General features: G+C 38.4%; 1 protein-coding gene across 1 annotated transcript; it reads left to right on the forward strand.

Moving 5' to 3' along the window:
* Positions 1–3,495: 3,495 nt before the first annotated feature.
* On the forward strand, positions 3,496–3,912 carry LOC138889838 (uncharacterized). The gene has a single exon (XM_070173174.1). The coding sequence runs from the start codon at positions 3,496–3,498 to the stop codon at positions 3,910–3,912; it is 417 nt and encodes a 138-aa protein (XP_070029275.1).
* The last annotated feature ends 7,637 nt before the right edge of the window (positions 3,913–11,549 follow it).

Genomic DNA, 11,549 nt, shown 5'->3' on the forward strand with positions numbered 1-11,549 from the left:
AGAGTACAATGATTGGTTGCCTCTGTGGCGCGGGTCGTACTACCCGCTTGAGCAGATAGTGCCACGTTTGGAACAAGCCTTTCACCAGGCCGACACAATATGGGGAACTACAGAAGAGGAAGCACTAGCTGGGCTGAAGGATCTGTTCTTGGAAGACGAGGACATGGATTGTTGTGCCATAATTGAGCAGGAGGAGGAAGAAGGTCTCACCATTCAGATTGTGGCAAAGGGAGTTGTTCTTAGAAACTAGACCGCCACACCATCCCGAGACCGTCGAGTCCCTAGGTAGCTTGGCATAATTTATAGTCGTTCTAGGCATTTAAAATTTCTAGCAATTTTGTTTTAAGATTTCTTTATTTCAAAATAAATTCTCTATTCATCGAGCCAAGCTTTGTTTGAATAATTTTCTCAGTTTTAATCAAATGCATATGTCTTTTATCATTATTCATTACTATTTTTATACTTTTCCTTTTTACAATGTTATTATTAATTTTTCCGATGAACCCATGACTGTGACATGTAATGAGGCAACACAACGTGAGAATAGTGCTTCAGTAGAGTAAGATAAGGTACCCGAGGAAATTGTCAGGGAGGTTGAGAATTTTGAGAACAAGCCTAAGTCTAATCTGGACAAAATCGAAACAGTAAATTTGGGAGACGTTGAGACTATCAAGGAGACTCACATCCGTATACATTTGTCACCAACAGAGAAGGAAGAATACATCCGTTTTCTAAAGGAATATGAGGACATCTTCGCATGGTCATATGAAAATATGACTGGGTTGAGCACATCTATAGTGGCTCACAAGTTGCCTACTAATCCCATGTGTCCGCCAGTCAAGCAGAAACTCAGAAAATTCAAACCAGACATGAATTTGAAATTCATGGAGGAAGTTACCAAGAAGATCAAAGCCAAAGTTCTTAGGGTGGTTGAGTACCCAACCTGGTTGGATAACATTGTACCAGTTCCGAAGAAAGATGGGAAGGTCAGGGTTTGTGTCGATTATCGGGATTTAAATAGAGCAAGTCCTAAAGACGACTTTCCACTGCCAAATATACATATCCTAATCGATAATTGTGCCAAGCATAAACTCCAATCTTTTTGTACATTGCTTCACAGGTTATCACCAAATTTGGGTGGATGAAGAAGATGTAGAGAAGACAGCTTTTATTACACCATGGAGTGTATACTGTTACAAGATGATGTCGTTTGGTCTGAAGAATGCTGGGGCCACTTACATGAGAGCCATGACAACCATCTTCCATGATATGATACACAAAGAAATAGAGGTATACGTGGACGATGTCATTATCAAATCCAAGAGGGTCGTAGATCACATAGCAAACTTGAGAAAGTTTTTTGATAGGATAAGGAGGTACAACTTGAAACTGAACCCCGCAAAGTATGATTCGAGGTTCTCGTAGGAAAGTTACTGTGATTCATTGTCAATCGTCAAGGGATCGAACTGGATCCGACCAAAGTCAAAGCTATTCAGGAGTTACCACCACCTAAGAGAAAAAAGGACGTAATGAGCTTCCTAGGACGTCTCAATTATATCAGTCGCTTCATAGCACAGTCCACAGTCATATGTGAACCCATCTTCAAGATGCTGAGGAAAGATGCCAAGAAAAGTTGGACCGAGGATTGTCAGAAAGCTTTTGACAAGATCAAGGAGTACCTATCCACACCACCAGTTCTGGTCCCGCCAGAACCAGGACGACCTTTGCTACTCTATCTATCTGTGTTGGATGGAACTTTCGGATGTGTTCTGGGATAACATGATGAGACAGGAAGAAAAGAGCAAGCCATATATTACCTGAGTAACAAATTCACACCTTATGAAGCACAGTATTCACTGCTTGAATGCACTTGCTGCGCTCTGACCTGGACAACCCAGAAATTGAGGCATTACTTATGCACTTACACTATATACCTCATATCCAAGATGGATCCTCTGAAGTATATATTCCAGAAACCCATGCCTACCGGGAATTTGGCTAAATATTAGATACTGCTAAGTGAGTTTGATGTCATTTATGTAACTTGGAAGGTGGTCAAGGGACAAGCACTGGCAGATCACCTTGCTGAAAATCATGTGGGAGGAGAATATGAACCCTTAAAAACGTATTTTCCTAATGAAGAAGTATCATTCGTAAGAGAAGAAATTATCGAAGAATATGACGGTTGGAGGATGTTCTTTGACGGAGCCACAAATTTCAAAGGAGTAGGAATTGGAGCAGTTCTAGTATCAAAAATGGGTCAGCATTATCCGATATCTTCTAAGCTCAGATTTCCCTGCACCAATAATATGTCAGAATATGAAGCCTGCATACTAGGGCTGAACATGGCAGTCGACATGAACATCCAGGAGCTGTTGGTAATTGGTGATTCAGATTTGTTTGTGCACCAGGTACAAGGAGAGTGGGCCACTAAGAATTCCAAGATATTTCCATATCTGCACCATGTGCAGGAATTGAGAAAGAGGTTTACAAAGATGGAATTCCAACATGTTCCCAGAATTCAGAATGAGTTCGCCGACGTATTAGCCACCTTTTCATCCATGATACAACCCAGATAAGAACTATATTGATCCCATTCCGGTGAGGATCCATAATCAGCCGGCATATTATGCTCATGTCTAAGGAAGAAGCAGATAGAAAGCCTTGGTTCCATGACATCAAAGAATATTTATCAAAAGGAGAATACCAGGGGTAAGCAAATCACACTCAGAAACGCACGCTCCGGAGATTGTCAAATCACTTCTTCCACAACGGAGGGAACTTGTACAGAAGAACTCCTGATTTGGGGCTACAAAGGTGTGTCGACGCAAAGGAAGCTTCTAAGCTACTTGAGGATGTGCATGCTGGGACCTGCTGTCTGCACATGAATGGTTTTGTTTTGGCTAAAAAGATACTCAGGGCAGGTTACTTTTGGATGACCATGGAGACAGATTGCATTTAGTATGTCCGCAAATGCTTTCAATGTCAAGTGCATGCTGACATGATAAAAGTGCCGCCAAATGAGCTCAATGCAACAAGCTCACCTTGTCCATTTTCCGCCTGGGGAATGGATGTTATTGGTCCGATTGAGCCTACAACTTCAAACAGACACAGTTTTATTCTAGTAGCCATTGATTACTTCACGAAATGGGTAGAAGCTGTATCTTACAAACCTGTAACCAAGAAAGTCATCGTAAATTTTGTCAAAGATCGTATCGTCTGCCGATTCGGAGTTCCCGAGTCCATCAATACTAACAATGCCGCTAATCTCAACAGTGATCTGATGAAAGTTATATGTGAAAATTTCAAAATCAAGCACAAGAATTACACAGCCTATAAACCTTAGATGAATGGGCCGTAGAAGCCGCCAATAAGAACATAAAGAAGATACTAAGGAAAATAGTAGTGAACCACAAATAATGGCATGAGAAGCTACCTTTTGCTTTATTTGGATACCGCACTATAGTTCACACGTCAACCGGGCTAACCCCCTACATGTTGTTTTACGGTACTGAGGCTATTATCCTAGCCAAGGTAGAGATCCCTTTCTTAAAAATCATACATGAAGCTGAACTTAGCGATGCAGAGTGGATAAGGAGTCGCTATGAACAATTGGCCCTTGTCGATGGAAAGAGAATGAACGCAGTATGTCACAGCCAACTTTATCAGAACAGAATGTCTAGAGCTTTCAACAAAAGGGTCAAACCAAGACAGTTCGCATCAGGGCAGTTGGTATTGAAGAAAATCTTCCCACATCAAAATGAAGCCAAAGTGAAATTCTCTCCCAACTGGCAAGGTCCATACATGGTCCATAGAGTACTAATAATAGGAGCACTCATACTTGCAGAAATGGACGGAGAGGTCTGTCCAAAACAGATCAATTCAGACGCAGTCAAAAGATATTATGCTTAGATACTTTACATTTTCTCTTCTGATGTAATTGAACTATTCTGGACCTGATTTCTATTTAAGAGTGGATACGTAGGCAGCCTTATAGGTTTGGTCATATCATAATAAAATTTTTATTTCCCCAAAATCAGAAACTGGGGCAAAATTTTAAGGAGGGTCCTCAAAATTCTAGATCAAGTCCAGCCAGCGCCATCGCATGCCAAGAAGTCAGTAATCTATTAAGAACTGGGGCGGAATTTTGATAAGGATTCTCAAAATTCCGGAGAAGGCTCAGCAGGGTCCATCATCCGCAAATAGTCAAAGATCATCTATCAAACTGGGGCAGAATTTTGAGGAGGACCCTCAAAATTCCATAAGAGAGCTGCAATGCCTTTGAAATGTGTCACGGTCACTAGTTCATCAAATATTACTTGATATATCAATACGTTTCCAAAACAACTCTATTTTTAGCAATAATTGCATATTTTTCAAAAATTATATTTCTATAATAGTCAAGTGCGACCTAGGAGGACTCAAAGGTGCTTTCAGAACGAAACAAAGCAAGGCCGGCAGACGAATCAAGAACCAACCTCCCCTCATAAAACTTACGATTTTTCTTTGAATGCGGGCACATTTGACGTAACGATAGCATTCACAAAACATGTGTACACAAAGATGATTCACTATCTATCTGTCCATCAGACATTGAATACATCTCCAGCTAAGAAATACACTACTCTTACCTATTATTTGCTCTTTGCATGAGTCTAATCCCTGACTCCACGTTTGCATGAGGCTAATCCCTTCCTCCCCACCTGCATGAGGATAATCCTTGCCTCCATATTTGTATGAGTCTAATCCCTGACTCCATGTTTGCATGAGGCTAATCCCTGCCTCCCCACTTGCATGAGGCTACCTTGCCTCCATATTTGCATGAGTCTAATCCCTGACTCCACATTTGCATGAGGCTAACCTTGCCTCCATATTTGCATAAGTCTGATCCTTGCCTCTATATTTGCATGAGTCTAATCCCTGACTCAACGTTTGCATGAGGCTAATCCTTGTCCCCACTTGCATGAGTCTAATCCTTGACTCCATATTTGCATGAGTCTAATCCTTGACTCCATATTTGCATGAGTCTAATCCCTGACTCCACGTTTGCATGAGGCTGATCCTCGCCTCCATATTTGCATGAGTCTAATCCTTGACTCCATATTTGCATGAGTCTAATCCCTGACTCCACGTTTGCATGAGGCTTGTCGCACCCCCCTTTTCCCCTCCCATCGGAGAGGAGTCCTGGTTTCGACGTTCATGGGTGTACTGACTCATTTCCTTTTGGGAATTGGGTATTTGAAGAATCACCACCTAGATATTTTAAGGTGCATTAGGGCACCCATAAGGTTAAACTATGTTTGAAAACCAGAGATAGGGTAAGGGCTTGAAATATCCTAAGGGGAAGTTGTTAGACACCCTTCAGGATCTACTAGTGTGGTTCCCGGCCAGATAGTTTTTTGTGAATTTGTGCAATTAGCAAGAAAAGAAATAAGGCTCAAGTAATAGGGGATTTTGAGTTTAAATACACAAGTGTTTGAAAACAATAAAAGTAAGGTTTTGAAAAGAGTTATAGTCTAAGCATACTTATAAAAATAAAGGGGTGTCCTAGGTTTGTTTGTAATATGGATCACATCAATGCGATACCCGGTATGACACTCCTCGGAAGAGGGGATACACGTGGTATTAGCGCACTGGTCATCATATCCATATATACCCTTTCCCGCCCCATTAAGGTAATTAAAGCGAGTGTTGGTCTCGGCCACTATTGCATGCCTTTACCCATCCCATTCTATCTGTCCTGGAGGAATTTAGGACTTCTATTCCTATAAGAAGGAGGTTCTAGGCTGACTCTTAGGTTTAAAGGTAAAATGCTAAAGCGACATACAAAACAAGTAGGACTACATTTAGAGGAAAACATATAAGCAAATAGAAGGCTCAGTTATACCTCCGCAAATAATGCATATAAATAGCATGTCTTAAACACAGTTAAGGTCTGAATTTTAGAATACTAAAGCAGGGTGTTTGAATCAGAACCAGATTCATTATATAACTCAGAAAAGAAGTCTGAATCAGGCATGCCTGCTGGTTGTAGCAGTTGATAATTAAACAAAGACAGTTCCAGTTTTATTTAATTAATTACCTAAGGCTTTTCTAAGAGTAATCAGTATTCAATAGTTATTCAGAATTGCTAAGATAGTTTGGAGCTTATTATTACCTAAGACATGTTGTTCTAGGTGTTCAACACATAGAATTATTGCCAATTGGTCGTAAAGACTAAGTAAAATTGTTTTATTCCTTTTATGCGTTCATAGTTAGCCTAAGTGTGCTTAACGAATATAAATAAAATCCTAAAGACATGGTATCTAATGTGCAGAATGATGTATATATGCAGAATCCTAAGCAGGATTTCTATATGCACAAGTATTACAACGTTTAAAACATGATTTCCAGAATATGCAAAGATAATATGTTTGTTAGTGTTGTTTAGCCTGAAATAGGATGTCTAAGTGTGCATGGCAGTAGGAACATGATTGTAGAAACACTGGTTATTAACACATTTAGCACAGAAATTTCTAAGTGATATGATAGTGTAATGGACATGCTGAAAATAGTAAGTGTAAATCCTAAGGAGCATGATCTCTAATGCATGAAATGAGTCCTAGGCATGGTGTTTATTGCGCAAGTGGGAATGTCAACCTAGTAACATACTTTCTACCCTTTTTGATAGCTAATGCATGCAAATTCACCCCTTCCCTTTTTTCATTAGCCAAACCCATAATTATTTACACATTATTACATACCAAATGATTGAATTACAAAAGAAGTGCAAAAATAAGAAGTTACAACCATAGGAAGCCTGATCTTGACTTCGTCTATGAGTTATGTAATGAACCACTTCAAAAGCCAATATTAATCCAAAGCCTTTCTCATGTCTGGGTGTGTCAGAGTTCCCTAAGGACCTCAAGGGATCTCGGGCAGTGCTCACACCCAGATTTGCATAACCAAACAGAATGAGTGCAATATGGAATGGCCAGCTCTTATGTGTCTAAGTTTAGAGGGAGCTCAAGGATCCCAAGCCAAGGCTCACATAAAAGGGGCAGAACCTAGTTTTTAGGATTAGGTGAGAGTGCTTGACATAGTTTGAAAAAGAGTTTGTTTTAAAAAAAAACTGGACTGGCAAGTCCATTTTGAAAGTGATCAGCAACAGAGATGATTGAAAGCAGTTGTAGTAGTAAACAAAACTCAAACTCCCAATATAGGATCACACACAGAATCAGTAGTAATACAAGGGGGTCAAGGGGTTTGGGACACATAGACATTTGACTGTGAACACATAACCCCATCAAGGGTCTTAGGACTAGTTGGATACGTGCAGCAATAGCTGATACTGGCATAATCACAGGCTAGTCAGAAAGAACATAAGCACATTGAAGGGATAAAAACTTGGGATTCATAAGATAGCAAGTACACAATAAGTGATTGAAAATGTAGGCCCTAAAACACACACAGGGGAGGGGGAAGGGGGCATATTAAAGCATGCTAGTAATGCATCTTAACAGAACCACAAGTAGAAGTAGAGCAAAATGAAAGAAGCTAAAACAAATAAGGAAGCATGTTGTTGTTGGAGCTTTAAAATTAAACTAGGACATACCAGTCAAAGAAGATAAGTGTAGAAAAGAAAAGTAATCAGAGTTCTAAAGTCCAGCCATGGCTTTCAATCGGTTAGACATGGCAGTAGCACAAGTAATAGTAGACAAAGAGAGAGAGTTTTGAGTGTGTAAGTGTGTTTTTGAACTCAATTGTTCGTGTCTTTAGAGAAGAGAGGGTAGGGTATTTATAGCTTTGAAAACGAGTAGAAAAATAAGATAACAAGTAAAGTTTTAACACAAACATGGAAATAATCACAATCAGAATCAATTAATACATGTACTTTCCTTTAATTAATGAATTACTGTTCAAACGGATACTGACAGGAATAATTAAGGAAAGAAAACTAATTTGAGAAAGATTGATTTCTGACCCTATAGAGGATATTAAAAGTATAGAGTAAATAATTGAGTCTAAGTACAAAATATACTTAATTGGGGAAAGGGTTCAGTAAAGGTAAAACATCACAGCAAAGGAAAGGATTCAATCAATTTAAACAAAACGAGTGAAACCAGGGATTTATGAGAAAAATATTTGCAATCGGTCATAACTTGAGGAAATCAAGATCAATCAAGAAAGAATCATGATTTTGCACTTTGCCATATAAATAGAAAAGAATGAACAAGAGTATCAGACATGCAAGGTCAACCATATTGCCAAAAGAAGCAACACAAACATACAGTAGTAGCAGGAGTAGGCTAGGATTCAGTAGTAAAAGAAACCTACTCGAAGCACAGTAGTCAACAAAGTCACGTAGTCACATAGAACCAAAAAATGAAGGAAACAGTCTAGCACATAGCAATAGGTAAAGGAGATCATCACACAGAAACAAGAAAAGTCTTTCAACTCATAGCAATAACTGAAGAAAAAGAAGAATTTATGAGGAATTAGGGTTTTAACATAGCTGAGTTAAAAAGGTAAGAACTTTAGAATCAGTCAAGTTAAGCAAAGAAAAGGATCTAAACATAAAGAACTCAGTCAAGATGAGTATACATGCAAGACAAACAAAGACAGCTTCAGAAGCCAAAAATACCTAGGGTTTCAACACAATGAACTAGGTAGAAGAAGAACATAAACAAACCATTTAAACATAGTGAAATTCTAAAACAACACTGAAAATGGGAGAATAGATCTTTTAAAAAGAGTTTAAGAAACCCTAATTTTTGAACACGGAGAATTGTTTTGAAAAAAATCGGAAAAGCTTTGAGGAAAACACTAAGAAGTTCATAACATGCACAGATCTAAGATAGATCTGAAAGAAAATCGGAAAGCTCTTAAAGCTAGGGTTTAAGATAATCCAGAAAAGGCCATGGGTGGCTGGGAAAAGGCCATGGATAGAAATTGAACCAAGACTGAACTAGATCCCTTTGAGATCTATCCATAAAATCACGGAAACAAACAACTAGGAGCCATAGGAGACCGGTACGCCTCTCAAACAGCCATGGGAGTCCATGGATTAGGTGAAGATCAAAGGGGATTAGGGTAGATTTGGGTGGCGGCGGCTAGGGTTAGCCTTAGGTTTTCAGAGAGAGTTTAAGAGGAGAAGGGATTCAAGGGCAGTGGGTTGGTAGAAATGATTTAGGTTTAGGGGTCGTTTTGGGTTAAAATGGTAAGGTGAAATGGTGGTCGTTGATCTGAATGATCAACGACCTAGATTAAATGGGGTAGGTGGGGATTTGGGTTTGGGTAGCATTAAAAAGGGTTAGGGTCAGGTTTAATTAGAAATTGGGTCGGGGAATTGGGTTTGATTTGGGTTAGATTTGAAAGCCAATTTGGGCTAAAATTTAAATAGCCACTTTTTCCCTTTTTAATTTATAAAAATTAGCAAATAGTTTCTGAAAGCTAAATTAAAAGGGCTCAAATGACTTATAACACATAATTAACAATTTAAAAATATAGGACCCAATTTTATGAATATAAAACCTAAGTAAACCTTAAAAAGGGCTAATATTGCAATTATATGCAATTTAGTTTTAAAAATTCTAAATAAAATTGTAAGAATATGTAAAAATTACCTTAGCCACATTTTGGCATAAATATGAAAATTCAATATATGAATTATCAAAATAATAATTTTGGAAATAATTATTGGGATTTTATGGATAAAAAGGGAGAAAATAGATCAATTTAAATCTTTAAAAATTACAGAAAAATAATAAAATACTTGGACATGCTTATATATGCATACATATGCTATTTTGAAGGTATTTTGCATTTTGATAATATATAGGAAAAAATTGGGTATAAACAAGGCTAATCTTTGCCTCCCTACTTTCATAAGGCTAATCTTTGCCACCCCATATTTGCATGAGGTTAATCCTTGCCTCCCTATCTCCATGAGGCTAATCTTTGCCTTTATACTTACATGAGGCTAATCATTGCTTGTATACCTGCATGAGGCTAATCCTTGCCTCCACATTCACATGGGACTAAGCAATGTCCCTTTTGCATAGATATTGCTCTATCTTACTATCCATTTGCTGTCCAATCTGGCTAAGCTCTGCCCTCCATTTCACTAGACTAAGCCTTGTCCTATTAACATCATATTATTGCATATCATGGGCTAAAATATCGCCAATCTATCCAAAGGAGTCATAGTTTAAAGGTATCATCCTCACAGCCGGAAGACACCATGCCATGGCCTAAGGATCCCTCAATCTTGCATATTATTATTCAAAGGCTTCATGGTTCAGAGGCACCCTTTTCATGGCCCGAGAATACCATTTCATGGCCTGCGAATCCCTCACTAAAAAATTCATGGCCCAGGACGTCATGGTCCAAGGACGTCATCTTTAACCGTCCAAAGACAACCCTCATTGTCCGAAGGGAATTTGCATCATGTTTAAATTTTTGAAAATACGTTTGTAGCATCTTTTATCTGCAGGTAACTAGTAAGCAACCGCTATCCTAGCAGGAGCAATCTCGCTCCAGTTCCCTCCAACCGTCCTGATCCTTAATCGCTCATCGTAGCCGCTTCCACATCTCGTGTCTGTTCTTGTAATAATTTCATCGGCATACTCCGCGGATGAATCCAGAACTACACCTGGCCTGATTCTTGCAAAACCAGGGATATATAGGCAACTCAAAAACCAGAGTTCAGCCTCTTCTTTCAAAACATTCCCTCCGGTCAAAATTGGCCATCATTTCTTTACCCGAAAACTCTTTCATCCTTCCCGGGTAAAGAGGGACAGCTGTTGATACCCAAATTTTCCCTATCTTCTTATATGCATAAAATAACTTCAAAATGGCATATATAAGCATGAACAAGGGTTTTACAATTTTTTCCCATAATTTTAGGAATTTAAATTGATTTATTTCCTCCCCTTTTATTCATAAAATCCACAATAATTACTTCCAAAATTATTGTTGTGATGATTTAGTCATTTAGTTCCTATATTTATGCCAAAATAGGTCTAATATATTTTTTATGCATTTTTTAATTGCATTTGGTATTTTTTAGGTTAAATTGCATATAATTGCAATATTATCCCATCTAATGTATAATTACTTTTTATATGCGTAAAATTGGTCCCTATATTTTTAAATGATAAATATATAATTTAAATCATTTTGGTGCATACATTTATTTTCCAGAAATTGTTTATTACGTATTATAAATTAAATAGTGAAAATTAATTATTTAAATTATAGCCAGATTTGCATTTCGATTATAGCCTAAATTGAACCCAACCCTAGCCCAATTTCCTACTAAATTACCCGACCAAGACCCTATATATACTTACCAAAACCTGAAACCCATCTACCCGATCCAACCTAAATCAAATCCTAGCTGTTGATCTCCTAGATCAATGGCCCATATGATCCCTTTCCTTTTTTAATTCCTAAGACCCCCTAATCCTACCTCATTTCAAAAGACCACCACCCTCAGATTTTCTCATCTCCTCTGTTCTCTCAACCTAACCCTGAACCTCTTTCAATCGCCTTCCTTCTCCGGTCTT

This window comes from Nicotiana sylvestris, chromosome 4 (assembly GCF_000393655.2).
Source record: "Nicotiana sylvestris chromosome 4, ASM39365v2, whole genome shotgun sequence".
Classification (NCBI taxonomy): Eukaryota; Viridiplantae; Streptophyta; class Magnoliopsida; order Solanales; family Solanaceae; genus Nicotiana; species Nicotiana sylvestris.

What these genes read in the sequence shown, in the direction of transcription:
- LOC138889838 (XM_070173174.1), top strand. Translation starts at nt 3,496, where the DNA reads ATGTTGTTTTACGGTACTGAGGCTATTATCCTAGCCAAGGTAGAGATC.